Consider the following 16,326-nt stretch of genomic DNA (forward strand, 5'->3'; position numbering starts at 1 on the left):
TCTGAAAGTAATCACATCCCTTGACTTTTTCCACGTTGTTACAGCCTGAATTTAAATTGGATTAATTTGAGATTGTGATCTACACACAATTCCCAATAATGTCAAAGTGGTGTTATGTTTTTAGAAATGCTTACAAATTAATAAAAAACAAAAAGCAGACATTTATTCAATATTCAACCCTTTTGTTATGGCAAGCCTAAATAAGTTATAGGAATAAAACTATGCTTAACAAGTCACATACATTGCATGGACTCACTGTGTGCACTGTGTTTAACATGATTTTTAAATGACTACCCCATCACTATACGCCACACAGTCAAGCAGTGAATTTCAAGCACAGATTTAACCACAAAGACCAGAGGTTTTCCATGGTTCCCAAAGAGCACCTATTGGTAGATGGGTGAAAAGAAAGTTGACATTGAATATCCCTTTGAGCATGGTGTAGTTATGAATTACTCTTTGGAAGGTGTATCAATGCAGCCAGCCAATAGAAAGATACAGGCGCCCTTCCTAACTCAGTTGCCATGTTCGAATATTTGAAATGCATGCCATCTTCATTACACCATCTCCTGTGTTGAGATGGTAGTTAGCGGTATGTGGTTCAACAAAATCTTCCTTAGTTTAATGCACTTACTATAAATAATTCTGCATATGTGTTTGCTATAGTAAATCGCTATAATACCAATGTATTGTAAATGTAGAAATTACAAGACTGATTTAAGTGTATAATAAATATTTCAGTGACTTCAATGTAATTACAATAACTAACATTTTTACTTGCATAATCACACATTTGAGGAATTAAACTCTGAACACAACAGATAATCTCAAACTGCTTTTTATTACATCTTAAATAACAGTACATTTTAATATAGTTTCTATCTTGCATCCAGCTTTCGGTTGTACACTGACTGACTTTAAAATTAAATACAAAAGGTGAGAAGGGAACAGTGGGGTGCAGAGATCTACAGTTATTTCATGGCAAGAAAAGTAATTTAACGTAATATTTTTTTATTATTGATTTTTTTTTGCCAACTCCAGGCCTAACGCACAATTACAGCACATTTTTGTACAGAATGTTGCAGAGAAAAAACAGAATGGGGAAAAAAATGCCACTACTGCCAAAGAAAAAGCATCTGTTTACAAGGAGAGGGGAACAACAGTAAATTCTGCCATTCAGATGCTGCAAGTTTATTTTCTATTTTCTTATTAAAGGACAGAAAAAACCTGTTTGTTACAAAATGTTTATTTTCTTTGTCACTGGAATTTGTTTGCTACAGAAGGAATGAAAATGTATTTGTTTCATTTGTGTTTGTGTGTGCATATGTTTTAAATGTTTACATTACTTTTATCAAGGAATCCTTCCCAAGAATGGATATCGTAAGACCAGGTAACCGTTTATGTTGTGGCGTTTGCTTCTCTCAAATGCATAGGTTTGACATTTTCATTGAATTATGTATGCACAGAGTAGCCAAAAACAAGATAAATACCATTGTAATGATTTATTTAACAGGTTATTTTCTTAAAGAAAAACATCAAAAGGACTTAGTTCTATAGGCACCTCTTTTTAAGCAATTCTACAGCATGCGATTCTAAGAGTTAACCCACCCATGGCAGACAGCCAAAATATTTATTTATTTACTTAAAAAGCTTCAATATCATTATTTTCAAACATTGATTTATACAACATGTCATTCACAGAGTAGTCGCTGCATTTCCAAGCACAGAATGGGCACCTCTGTTGAAACAAACTCCGGAATGAAACCGGGGTAATAAGTGGAGGCCTCCCTACCCAATGAAATCACATCTCCGGTCGCAACCATGGTCATCAAAAGGGAAACAAAACAGAAATAAAACGAAGAAAGTGTACCGATGGGTTTATCTTCATTTAATTATTCTACATTGTCGGCCAACAAAAAGGTGAAGAGAATGGTTAAAATGTTTTGTTTGTTTTCGTTTTGAAAATGAGCATTCATTATCATAAACAGCATGTGCTTGGTTAGTTAACTTTTCTTTAAACATTATTCTATATATGCAAAGTTTAATTTTGTGCAAACAAAGATTTGTGACTAGACAGAAAAAAATAAAGAAAGAGTAAAGTATCTTGGGACTAAATATACAGAATGGCCAGAACCTCCTGTCGTGGCTCATGGACTGGACTCTCTGTTGAAGCTCAATTCTCTTGCCTTTTTTTCTGATGTGATAAAGCTGGATTAAAATGACCATCATTCGTCATTTTTATTTCCAACCAACAAAACTTGATTCTAAACTATATCATGACTAAGTGATAAAACACAGCTTTCGATCCTCATTTTACCAACGGGTCACTGATCTTGTTCTCTGAACCAAAAATAAAGGGAAAAAATGAAAATAAACATGGCCAAAAAGCTATCAAGAGTTAAATCACTGTTGTGTAAATTACCTTTACTCAAACCTGTGTATTGAAGATGGATTACACATTTGCATGGGGGTGAATGTATTTTCTTTCAACACAATATCAGAAAATGGTCCCAGGAGGAATGCACAATTTTCTCTCCCATTCCATACCACTGAAATTCCTCATCTTTTTAGCTCAGTGATAAACAATTGTGCTCTTCTTTTAAATGAGAAGGAGAGAGAATTTTTGCCCTTGGTCGTTTTTTGGGGTGTTGGAGTCAGTATCGTGGTGTTTTGAGAAGATTGGATATGCAATAAAATTGAACATTTTGGATTGGTCTTCCACTCAACTTTGGAGTCCGGATGCCATCTGAAAAAAGGCGGGACACAAAGAGAAACAGAATTTGCATTATTGTTATTTGCAACAAAAGTAACTCCTAAAAGTGCGTAGTCATTGTAGACAATTAACCTCCAAACAAAACTGAGTGGTCAAATGGTGAGCTAAAATTTGTGGTTGGTCGATCTCCCATGTTCACCCACAGAATGCAGCAGAAACATTAAAACTAAAGAACATAATATCCAGTGCTATTACACAACATCTACACTCCACTCCACTCCACTCTGAAATACATTTGGAAAGGGTGATGAGGTCAATCTTCATCCTAGCTGAGGAACGATCAACTCTGTTTCTTATATCGAGGCAGAGTTGAGTTTTGATAACTGGTCGTGGGATTTGCTAGCAATAACATCGAGTCACCATCAGTCGATTCTTGTAAAAATGTCAATTCTGGAAATACTTACAGTGCCTTCAGAAAGTATTCATACCCCTTGACTTAGTCCACATTTTGTTGTGTTACAACCTAAATTCAAAATGGATTTATAGATTTTTTCTCTCACCCATCTAGTCGTGGTCAAAAGTTTTGAGAATGACACAAATACTAATTTTCAAAGTCTGCTGCCTATTTGCCATGAAAATTAACTTAATCCCAAAAAAACATTTCCACTGCATTTGAGCCCTGCCACAAAAGGACCAACTGCCATCATGTCAGTGATTCTCTCGTTAACACAGGTGAGTGTGTTGACGAGGACAAGGCTGGAGATCACTCTGTCATGCTGATTGAGTTAGAATAACAGACTGGAAGCTTTAAAAGGAGGGTGGTACTTGAAATCATTGCTCTTCCTCTGTTAACCATGGTTACCTGCAAGGAAACACGTGCCGTCATCATTGCTTTGCACAAAAGGGGTTTCACAGGCAAAGATATTGCTGCTAGTAAGATTGCACCTAAATCAACCATTTATCGGATCAAGGAGAGAGGTTCAATTGTTGTGAAGGCGGCGTCAGGGCGCCCAAGAAAGTCCAGCAAGCGCCAGGACCATCTCCTAAAGTTGATTCAGCTGCGGGATCAGGGCACCACCAGTGCAGAGCTTGCTCAGGAATGGCAGTAGGCAGGTGTGAGTGCATCTGCACACACAGTGAGGCAAAGACTTTTGGAGGATGGCCTGGTGTCAAGAAGGGCAGCAAAGCAGCCACTTCTCTCCAGGAAAAACATCAGGGACAGACTGATATTCTGCAAAAGGTACAGGGATTGGACTGCTGAGGCCTGGGGTAAAGTCATTTTTTCTGATGAATCCCCTTTCCGATTGTTTGGGGCATCCGGAAAACACCTTGTCCGGAGAAGACAAGGTGAGCGCTACCATCAGTCCTGTGTCATGCAAACAGTAAAGCATCCTGAGACCATTCATGTGTGGGGTTGCTTCTCAGCCAAGGGAGTGGGCTCACTCACAATTTTGCCTAAGAACACAGCCATGAATAAAGAACGGTACCAACACATCTTCAGAGAGCAACTTCTCCCAACCATCCAAGAACAGTTTGGTGACGACCAATGCCTTTTCCAGCATGATGGAGCACCTTGCCATAAGGCAAAAGTGATAACTAAGTGGCTCGGGGAACAAAACATCGAAATCTTGGGTCCATGGCCAAAAAACTCCCCAGACCTTAATCCCATTGAGAACTTGTGGTCGATCCTCAAAGGCGGGTGGACAAACAAAAACCCACAAATTCTGCCAAACTCCAAGCATTGATTATGCAAGAATTGGCTGCCATCAGTCAGGATGTGGCCCATAAGTTAATTGACAGCATGCCAGGGCAGATTGCAGAGGTCTTGAAAAAGAAGGGTCAACACTGCAAATATTGACTCTTTGCATAAACTTAATGTAATTATCAATAAGCCGTTGAAACTTTTGGAATGCTTGTTTTTATACTTCAGTATACCATCTGACAAAAATCTCATTACACTGAAGCAGCGAACTTTGTGAAGACCAATACTTGTGTCATTCTCAAAACTTTTGACCACGACTGTAGACACAATACACTATAATGACAGTGAAAATAAGTTTAGATATTTTAGCAAATGTATTGAAAATGTAATAAAGAAATCTCAAGTATTGATATCCCTTTGCTATGACACTCCAAATTGAGCTCAGGTGCATCCAATTTCCTTTTATCATCCTTGAGACATCACTACAACTTGATTGGAGTCCACCTGTGGCCAATTCAATTGTTTGGACATGATTTAGAAAGAAACACACCCGTCTTTATAAGGTCCCACAGTTGACAGTTTGTCAGAGCAGAAACCATACCATGAAGTCCAAGGAACTGTCCGTAGATCTCCGAGATAGAATTGTGATGAGGCATATACAGTGCCTTTGGAAATTATTAAGACCCCTTAACCTTTTCCACATATTTGGGGAGTTTCTCCCATTCTTCTATGCAGATCCTCTCAAGCTCTGTCAGGTTGGATGGGGAGCGTCGCTGCACAGCTATTTTCAGGTCTCTCTAGAGATGTTAGATCAGGTTTAAGTCTGGGCTCTGGCTGGGCCACTCAAGGACATTCGTAGACTTGTCCCGAAGCCACTCCTGCGTTGTCTTGGCTGTGTGCTTAGGGTCGTTGTCCTGTTGGAAGGTGAACCTTCACCCCAGTCTGAGGTCCTGAGAGCTCTGGAGCAGGTTATCATCGAGGATCTCTGTACTTTGCTCCGTTAATCGTAGCCTTGATCCTGACTAGTCTCCCAGTCCCTGCAGCTGAAAAACATCCCCACAGCATGATTCTTCCACCACCATGCTTCACTGTAGGGATGGTGCCAGGTTTCCTCCAGACATGACGCTTGGCATTCAGGCCAAAGAGTTCAATCTTGGTTTCATCAGACCAGAGAATCTTGTTTCTCATGGTCTGAGAGTCTTTAGGTGCCTTTTGGTAAACTCCAAGCGGGCTGTCAAGTGCCTTTTACTGAGGAGTGGCTTCCGTCTGGCCACTCTACTATAAAGGCCTAATTGGTGGAGGGCTGCAGAGATGGTTGTCCTTTTGGAAGGTTCTCCCATCTCCACAGAGGAACTCTGGAGCTCTGTCAGAGTGACCATCGGGTTCTTGGTCATCTCCCTGACCAAGGCCCTTCTTCCCCGATTGCTCAGTTTTGCTGGGCGGCCAGCTCTAGGAAGAGTCTTGGTGGTTCTAAACTTCTTCCATTTAAGAATGATGGAGGCCACTTTGTTCTTGGGGACCTTCAATGCTGCAGAAATGTTTTGCTACCCTTCCCCAGATCTGTGCCTTGGCACAATCCTGTCTCGGAGATCTACGGACAATTCCTTCGACCTCATGGCTTGGTTTTTGCTCTGACATGCACTGTCAACTGTGGGACCTTATATAGACAGGTGTGTGCCTTTCCAAATCATGTCCAATCAATTGAATTTACCACATGTGGACTCCAATCAAGTTGTAGAAACATCTCAAGGGTGTTCAATTGAAACAGGATGCACCTGAGCTCAATTTCGAGTCTCATAGCAAAGGGTCGGAATACTTACATAAATAAGGTATTTCTGTTTTAAATGTTTTATAAATTTGCAAACATTTCTAAAAATCTGTTTTCGCTTTGTCATTATTGGGTATTGTGTGTAGATTGCTGAGGATTTTTATTTATTTTATCCATTTTAGAATAAGGCTGTAACATAACAAAATGCGGAAAAAGTCAACGGGTCTGAATACTTTCTGAATGCACTGTATCTGGGGAAGGGTATAAAACAATTTCTAGAGTGTTTAAAGTTTCCAAGAGCACATTTGTGTCTATCATTTGGAACTGGAAAAAATATGGAACTACCCAGACTCTGGCTACAGCTGGCCATCTGACCAAACTGAGCAACCGAGCAAGAACGACCTTGGTCAGCGAGGTAACCAAGAACCCAATGACCACACTGACAGAACAACATAGTTCCTTGGCTGAGATGGGAGAACCTGCCAGAAGGACAACAGTCTCTACAGCACTTCACCAATCCGGGCTTTATGGGAGAGTGGCCAGACGGAAGCCACTCCAGAGAAAAAGGCACATGACAGCACTCTGAGTTTGCAAAAAGGCATGTGAAAGACTCAGAGCATAAGGCAAAAGATTATGTGGGCTGATGAGACAAATATGTAACTCTTTGGCCTGAATGCAAAGCACTATGTCTAGAGAAAACCAGGCACAGCGCATCACCCATCTAACACCATCCCTACCGTGAAGCATGGTGGTGGCAGCATCATGCTGTGGGGATGCTTTTCAGCAGCAGGGCCTGGGAGACTGGTAAGGATAGAGGGAACAATGAATGGAGCCAGATACAGGCAAGTCCTTGATGAGAACCTGTAAAGGACCTTAGACCGGGGCAAAGATTTACGTTCCAATAGGACAATGACCCCAAGCATACAGCTAAAGCAACGCTGGAATGGCTTCAGAACAAGAATGTGAAAGTCCTTGACTTGAATTCCATTGAAGACTTGAAGATTGCTTCCTTGCAGATTTGATCAAACTCTGTTAAGTTAGATGGGGAGCGGCGGTGAACAGCAAAGCTGATACACAGACATACCCAAGATGACTCAAAGCTGTAATTGCCGCCAAAGTTGCTTTTACAAGGTATTGACTCTGGGGTGTGAATACTTATGTAAATGAGATGTTTCTGTATTTCATTTTCAATACATTAGCAAACATTTCTAAAAACATGTTTTCACTTTGTTATTATGGGGCATTGTGTGTAGATTTGTGAGAGAAAAAAAATCTATCCATTTTGAATTCAGGTAGTAACAACAAAATGTGGACTAAGTCAAGGGGTATGAATACTTTCTGAAAGTACTGTACCTGTTTGTCCTGTTCAACTGCGGTCGCTGAAATTCATACTTTTAATTAAAACTTTTAGCGAATACAACCAATTTTTTCTTCATTTGTGTTGCTCAACTCAGCGAATGTGCGAGCCGAATTGAATCGGTCAGTACTATCCGGGATCCTTGTGACGTCCCTACCTTAAACCTTGACCATTTTAAATGTAAAACTTCAATGGAGTAGGGACATCCCAAGGATCCCGGATGGCACGGACCCAATTAAATCTCAGCATATGTAGTACGAGCAACCCAAATGAGGAAAAAGTTGGTGAATGTATTCGCTAAAAGCTTTTATTAAAAGTATGAAGGACCACAGTTGTACAGGACAAACAGGTACAGTAAACGTTTTCAGAGTTGACATTTTTACAAGAATTGACTGATGGTGACTAGGGCTGTGGCGGTCACAAAATTTTGTCAGCCGGTGATTGTCAATGAAATAACTGTCGGTCTCATGGTAATTGACCGTCAATGAACAAACATTTAGCATCTCCTGGCTTCCACACATAGCCTACAAGCCACTGATGCAGACCTTGGGAACATCTACATTTTAAAAAGTCTAATAAATCCATGTAATATAGCCCACACCTTCACAATAAATCCATTATTTATTTTAGACAGGTCTAAAGAAGCATGATATGAACAAAATGTAGTCTATTTCAGAAGAAAATAATAGCATACTCTGTTGTCCTTAGGTCCTGATGTGGCTATGCCAAATGGCTGTGGGCTACACTAGTTCATTTAGCAGACAAGATTTGCTTAGAATTCCGTGGCATATTTTTTATATTATTTTATTGTATGAAGAATACAATTGAACAAAGCTGAATAAAATATAAATACCTTCTCCAAACGATTTGAGGGTAGTGCGCACATGTGGCTATTCTGTGTTGAGCAGTTAAAGAAATAGGTACTCCTATATGCTTAATTTAGAGTTATTAATATAACTTTAGTTGTTCTGCAAACGTCGGGCTATATGTTTTGATTTTTAATAAATTGTAAGGCTGCATGATGAGACTAATGATGATTTGAAAAAAGTTGCTTGAAAGGCATGAGCTCTGCTTTGTTTTTTTGTGCAGGCTGTACACACTCCAATAGTCTCTCATTCACAATTTGACAAGCACTTGATAATGCCGTAATGCACCCTAAAAAAATCCATGCCTTTTGCAGCCCAGAGTTGTGCCCTTCTCCTTGAGTGCTGCGCAATCTGAAGCGCATGGCTCTAAATCACATGATTGGGTCTTTCTCTCAGGCTACAAGTGAAGACAGACACATCGGGGATGCAACTACGTGCGTCCATCTCCAATTCCAAGGTGCATATTGAAGATATTGGAAGAACTGTCCACATTTACTTTTCGTCAGCCAACAAGATGAGTAGGCCTAATGAACAGCAAAAGCACTAGCCTATGTCTACTATCCCCCATAGTACAAAAGTCGACCTATTCTATTCTGTGCAATAAATAAATATTCCAAACATAGTCTGGGACAGTTGTGGGGTGCAATAGATCCCAAATTAATACAACCACTAGCATCAAAAAAACATTTTCAGAACGTTTAGCTTAAAATATTTATAAACTATTAGGCTATTTCTTCACATTATAAGCGCAGCAATGCACACATGGCAGTAGGCTATAAGCACAAATGTTCCATTAGCGGGAAAACACCATTATCAAAAGTGACCGCAAATACGATTTTGCATATAATGCTTTTATTATAAAGGTGCATTTTTATGGTGAAAATTACCTTCCCCAAACTTTAAACTCACGCGCTGTTTATGTATGCCAGTTAGGCTCGAAACTCCTTGTAAAGTGGATTCATGTGCTTAATTTTAAGAAGTTATTTGGCGACTTTATTTGTGATACAAACCTTATCAAAACATATAGGCCTATGGGCTACGCTACATGAGGTGTGCAACTATGATTAGAAAAAGTCGTAAAAAAAAAAGAGGCAGTTTCTTATGCTGGGCATCATTCACAAGTGATAATATATCTTTCACAGGTGATAGGCTAATATTGTTACCCATCAGACTATTCTTGATTTAATCTTTACATATACTAAATAACATGTGTGAAATTTGTTTTGATTTAGAATGGACCATTATCATGCACCTGTCTTGAAATAGGGGCAGCGGGAAAAAATACATGTAATCTATGCACTTAAATAGCGAATGGAGGACGCTTTTCCTGTGGTTCATTTTCATGCCAGCCAGGTAGGCTATACTCCTGTTGTAAAGATAAACAATGTGCTTATTAGAAAAGTTGAGAAATAAATATAGTAGGCCTAGTCTATAAAAAGATGGGATCCCCCTCTTTTTAGTTGAGGCCATCACTCGGTTTTCTTGCGCAAGTGCATAGCCTATAGAAATGTTGCGCAACATGAGCTCATGGGCTCTCATGAAGTGTTGAATTAGATTTTCGATATCATTTGCATTGATGTAAGAGTGATTACAGGGACAATAGTGCTGAGTACCAGGCAGATTGCAAGTTTGGTAGGCTACTAATGACCAGCAGCAGCATCAGAGTTTGGAGAAGCCTAATTACCATGACTAAACGGTAACATGGAATTTGACTGCCTTCATGACTCGTGACCGCCGGTGTGGCGGTAATACAGTCACCGCAACAGCCCTAATATTGACTCAATGTGTTGCTAGCAAATCCCGCGATCAGTTATCAAAACTCAACTCCGCCTTGATATAAGAGAACGGAGTTGACCGTTCCTCAGCTATCTTCATCCAAGCTCGGGCGGCAGGTAGCCTAGCGGTTAAGAGTGTTGGGCCAGTAACCAAAAGTTTGCTGGTTCGAATACCCGAGCTGACTAGGTGAAAAATCTGTCGATGTGCCCTTGAGCAAGGCACTTAACCCTAATTGCTCCTGTAAGTCACTCTGGATAAGAGCGTCTGCTAAATGACTCAAATGTAAAATGTAAGTTAAACTGGTACATGTTTCCCTCATGAGAAACCCATTTTATCCATCAACTGACACAGACTGCATTCTCATGGCAGCGCAACCCAAATGGGAAAAATGCAGTCCCACTTTATGAAGTTGCACAGATACCATGCAACTACATGGCATCTTTACTTTTTGGTGTTACATGTCAATACACAGTAACTCATTTGAAACCATAGGCTACTTATCCAGTTTCCATTCAGTATAATTATAGTTTCATATAGTGTATCTGCATATTATTCAGCTGAGTAATAATCTCATTCTGGTCACTGACATAGCTGTAGAGGAACTAGATGGCATTTCATAGAGGAACTATATGGCATAATGCCCGGGGCGGCAGGTAGCTTAGTGGTTAAGAGCGTTGTGCCAGTAACCGAAAGGTCGCTGGTTCTAATCCCCGAGCAGACTAGGTGAAAAATCTGTCGATGTGCCCTTGAGCAAGGCACTTAACCTTAATTGCTCCTGTAAATCGCTCTGGATAAGAGCGTCTGCTAAATTACTAATTATTTTATTATTATTATTATTATTATAATATAATCAGGATAAATAAATGTCACCCACGACATAGAGCAAGTACAAATACATTCCTATTAAATTCAACCATGCATTCAATGTCTTACTTTACGGTGTCTATGTTACTGTAAATCATATTGACATGTTTATATGCACTTAAGTTAAAGTCCCCCTCCAGATATTTTGGAACTTTTCCAAAAACGATATCCAGAGTAGAACCACTGTAATATACACATATGACATTTAAAGGGATACTTCAGGATTTTGGCAATGAAGCCCTTTATTTACTTCACCAGAGTCAGATGAACTAGTGGATACAGTTTTTGTCTTTGCGTGCAGATTGAAGGAAGTTGCTAACTAGGACTAGCTCAATTGCTAACTAGCGTTAGTGCAATGACTGGAAGTCTATCGGTATCTGCTAGCACATACCCACTGACTTCCAGTCATTGCGCTAACGCTAGTTAACATTGGCTAGCAAAACGACCTCTAACTTCCTTCATACTGGACACAGAGACATACACTACATGACAAAGTATGTGGACACCTGCTCGAGGAGTTGGTCCCCCCTTTGATACAATAACAGCCTCCACTCTTCTGGGAAGGCTTTCCACTAGATGTTGAAACATTGCTGCGGGGACTTGCTTCCATTTCAGCCACAAGAGCATTAGTGAGGTCGGCGATTAGTCCTGGCTCGCAGTCGGTGTTCCAATTCATCCCAAAGGTGTTCAATGGGGTTGAGGTCAGGGCTCTGTGCAGGCCAGTCAAGTTCTTCCACACCGATCTCGACAAACCATCTCTCTTTGGACCTCGCTTTGTGCACGGGGGCATTGTCATGCTGAAACAGGAAAGGGCCTTTCCAAAACTGTTGCCACAAAGTTGGAAGCACAGAATCGTCTAGAATGTCGTTGTATGCTGTAGCGTTAAGATTTTCCTTCACTGGAATTAAGGGGCCTAGCCCGAACCACAAAAAACAGCCCCAGACCATTATTCCTCCTCCACCAAACTTTACAGTTGGCACTATGCAGTCGGACAGGTAGCGTTCTCCTGGCATCCGCCAAACCCAGATTCGTCCGTCGGACTGCCAGATGGTGAAGCGTGATTCATCACTCCAGAGAACGCGTTTCCACTGCTCCAGAGTCCAATGGCGGCGAGCTTTACACCACTCCAGCCGACGCTTGGCATTGCACATGGTGATATTAGCCTTGTGTGCGGCTGCTCGGCCATGGAAACCCATTTCATGAAGTTCCCGAACAACAGCTCTTGAGCTGACTTTGCTTCCAGAGGCAGTTTGTAACTCGGTAGTGAGTGTTACAACCGAGGACAGACTATTTTTACGCACTACAGCAATCGGCAGTCCCGTTCTGTGAGCTTGTGTGGCCTACCACTTTGCTGCTGAGCCTTTGTTACACCTTGACGTTTCCACTTCACAATAACAGCACTTATAGTTGACCGGGAAAGCTCTAGCAGGGCAGTTTGACGAGCTGACTTGTTGGCAAGGTGGCATCCTACGACGGTGCCATTTTGAAAGTCACTGAGCTCTTCAGTACAGGCCATTCTACTGCCAATGTTTGTCTATGGAGATTGCATGGCTGGGTGCTCGATTTTCTTCACCTGTCAACAACGGGTGTGGCTGAAATAGCTGAATCCACCAATTTGAAGGGGTATCCACATACTTTTGTATATATAGTGTATATGCCAAAATACCGAAGTATCCCTTTAAGCATCAATAAATAAATGTGGAGCAAAATAGCGATATTTCTTATAAAGTGCCATGGCATGTCCGGCATACTTATAATAATAATAATAATAATATGCCATTTAGCAGACGCTTTTATCCAAAGCGACTTACAGTCATGCGTGCATACATGTTGTTTTCTTTGTGTACTTGTGGTGGGAGGGCGGCTGGGCTGTGCATTTACCTTCAGACTCTAGTTCCAGATCTTGAGGAAGCTGTCCCAGGACCCTGTTGCCACGGCCATGCCGTCGTCAGTCACACCCAAGCAGCTGACACGGTTGTCATGTCCAGCCAGGACACCTAGCGACAGAGCAGGGTCAGCGGTTAGAAGTCAGACCATGACATCATTTCACAACACGCTTAGTCAACGCCACACACTCTATTCACTCAGTTTGACCCTTAATAAATGATTCCATTAAAGACCTGGCTGTGTACTAGTTCTATTTTATTGTACACTGGAAAACTCAGTTACTAGAAAATGTTGCTAGTACAAGTGTGTGTTTGTGTGTGGCAGACCCAGCCCATACCTTGCTTCTCTGATCCAGACCACGTATGTAATCAATAGCACTGAACTATTCATGCCTCTGTGGGAGCAGATCAACTGCTGGAGCAGGCTAAACAGCAGGGGCTGCATCCACAAACCCTGCGGCTGTACAAACTAGTCTTCACTTGTACAATCGCTGTCATGGATTTAACAGTGAAAACTCCCTCTAGCCAATGCTTACACCAGTCCTATGCTTTTGAATCAACGACAGGAAGTCTAAGTGCACAATTCTGGAAATGGGTGGATAATTGGGAATCCTCCTGTTCAATCTGCTCTATAGCCTCTATCCAGTAATGCTGCATGTCTGAAGTATCCCTGCTGTGCTTGAGGAACTAGCCTGGCTACAAAAATGACCCATGAGTGGCCGCAGACGGTACCACCGATGTGCTCAACTCAAGTAACCCTGCTGTCATCTGATACCTACTGGACCCCAGTCATTTCTGTACCACGGAGACCACTAGGCGCTCTAAATCAATGTCCCTTGGGGACTCCTCACACATCACTACTACCGTAGAATCACACCTAGTAGATGATCTAGTCCATTTCAACCCCCTCCCCCCCTCCATTGTACCCCCGACTTTTGTCATCACAGTCGCCTCAAAGTTTGACGACGTTGCCCATAGATTTTAGGGTCAGTTTAGCGTCCCCCCCCCCTAACCATTAAGGTTAGGATTTGGGAGTACTGTGCCCTGATCCTAGACATGTGGTTTGGGCATTTTTTTTAACCCCTCACACCCGCCTGCCGGTCACCTGCACGGTCGGCCTTGAGGCTGTCCCACACGTTGCAGTTGAAGTCGTCGTAGCCGGCGAGCAGCAGGCGGCCGCTCTTGGAGAACGCCACTGAGGTGATGCCACAGATGATGTTGTCATGGGAGTAGACCATCAGCTCCTGGTCGGCGCGCAGGTCAAACAGCCTGCAGGTGGCGTCGTCCGAGCCTGTGGCAAAGGCGTTGCCATTGGGGAAGAACTGGGAGGGAGGTAAAGAGGAGAGAGGGAGAGAGAAAGAGAGAGGGGGAGATAAAGTGTGAGGTTTGGTCTGATAATACCTTCCTCATCGGTCTACGTGTGGTGTGTGTAATGAGCTAGTTCATAATGGCTGCCATGGCATTATCAAGGTGGGTGCTATACATTGGTAGTGACTTCACCCTTTCATAATGCCAGGTCGCAGTTGTAAATGAGAACTTGTTCTCAACTGGCTTACCTGGTTAAATAAAGGTGAAATAAATAAAATACATAAAAAAATGTAAAGGGCTTGGTATTGACGAAGTGACCATGCATACTAAATATGCAATGGACAATAGATATGGATGTATCGGGTCCAGATTCACGCTTCTACACGTATCACATAAACCACCCTTAAGCATGCTAGTGTGTATACAATGTCCATACTAAAGTCTCTGTATGTCTGAATGCAAAAGAAAGCCCGCTGCCGAAACGCTAGTGACAAAAGATACTGACATCGCCGGTTAGTGTGTGGCTCCGTTTAGAATCGAAGTGTAGCTACACAGGTTGACCGGCAGTCGGATCGTGTGATTGGCTTACACAGATGGCATTAATGTCCGACTCGTGCCCGGTGAAGGTCTGTCGGCACATTCCTTCTCTGATGTCCCAGAGCTTGGCGGAGGCATCGCATGCCCCGGACACAAACAGCCGCGTGTCGGGCGCAAGCGACAGGCTCATGACGTCGCCGGTGTGGCCGGCGAACGTGGTCGTCTGCTGGCCCGTCTCAATGTCCCAGAGAGCACTGGGGGAAGGAGAGGGGCAGGGAGAGAGAAGAGGACAAAAAAACGTTTGAGTGGAGTTTGGAGTGACTTTTCTGTCATACTCTTGGGTTGCATTCAGATTCCCGCCTTTGCGTTTAACCTCAATTTTATCAAACAACAGTGTAGAACTGGCATATCCACTCAGTGAACATGGGATGGGGAGGCAGGCAGGCACAGTTCCCCCACTCACCATGTGGTATCTCCAGAGCTGGTGACGATCTGGCTGTCATCAACGAAGCGACAGCAGGACAGGTAACCTGGAGGCCACAGCAGAATAAACAGTCAGTCAGTCATCCAGACAGTCAGCACTTAGAAGCAGTCACAAAACACAGGGGAAATGGTCTAAAGACAAAAGGAGGAACTACATTACAGGCCTTGACCCAGTATGTACATTATAGGCCTTACCACCGAAAGGGTACAATACAAATGAAGACTGTCTAGGAAATGAATGTGTGCAAGTACAACAGAACCCACTCAATAACACAAACATGCCTTTTCACAGTGAGCTGACAGACACGGTCCTGTCATGTCCTGACACTGAAATCAGTGGTATTGAAAGCATCCAATACTTCCAAGGTACTGGTTAAAAATTGTAAATCTAGTGCATAAACAATACCCCTTTTGCAAACTGATTGTTGACCATGGTCATTCCTGTGTTACAGGTGAGCTTGCCGTGTGTGTTTGTATGTACAGTGCCTTTAAAAAAATACTCACACCCCTTGACTTTTTCCACATTATGTTGTGTTACAGACTAAATTCAAAATGGATTACATTTAGATTTTTTGTCCCTGGCCTACCCCATAATGTCAAAGTGGAATTCATTTTTTCAGCATTTTTACAAAATAATTAAAAATGAAAACGCTGAAATGTTTTGACTCAATACGTTTCAACCCCTTTGTTCTGGCAAGCCTAAATACAGTGCATTCGGAACGTATTCAGACCCCTTCCCCTTTTCCACATTTTGTTACGTTACAGCCTTATTCTAAAATGGATTAAATAAATGTTTTTCCTGATCAATCTACACACAATACCCCATAATGACAAAGCAAAAACATGTTTAGACAATTCTATTTACATAAGTATTCAGACCCTTTGCTATGAGACTTGAAATTGAGCGCAGGTGCATCCTATTTCCATTGATCATCCTTGAGATGTTTCTACAACTTGATTGGAGTCCACCTGTGGTAAATTAAATTGATTGGACATGATTTGGAAGGGGCACACGTCTACAGTGGGGGAAAAAAGTATTTAGTCAGCCACCAATTGTGCAAGTTCT

The 16,326-nt window shown here is 41.9% G+C and overlaps 1 protein-coding gene across 3 annotated transcripts in view; it reads right to left on the bottom strand.

Moving 5' to 3' along the window:
* Window positions 1-822: 822 nt before the first annotated feature.
* LOC121545580 (guanine nucleotide-binding protein G(I)/G(S)/G(T) subunit beta-1) overlaps window positions 823-16,326 on the bottom strand; it is an 81,106-nt gene continuing 65,602 nt past the window's right edge. For all 3 annotated transcript variants that reach the window (XM_041856228.2, XM_041856229.1, XM_041856230.1), the window contains exons 7-11: window positions 15,241-15,307; window positions 14,830-15,031; window positions 14,038-14,254; window positions 12,928-13,043; window positions 823-2,746 (exon numbers count right to left, since the gene is read on the bottom strand). In XM_041856228.2, the coding sequence (XP_041712162.1) occupies window positions 12,937-13,043; window positions 14,038-14,254; window positions 14,830-15,031; window positions 15,241-15,307 (593 nt within the window). In that variant the 3' untranslated portion in view covers window positions 823-2,746; window positions 12,928-12,936. The remainder of the gene's footprint in view (window positions 2,747-12,927; window positions 13,044-14,037; window positions 14,255-14,829; window positions 15,032-15,240; window positions 15,308-16,326) is intronic.

The sequence above is a fragment of the Coregonus clupeaformis genome, chromosome 30 (assembly GCF_020615455.1).
Source record: "Coregonus clupeaformis isolate EN_2021a chromosome 30, ASM2061545v1, whole genome shotgun sequence".
NCBI classification, from domain to species: domain Eukaryota; kingdom Metazoa; phylum Chordata; class Actinopteri; order Salmoniformes; family Salmonidae; genus Coregonus; species Coregonus clupeaformis.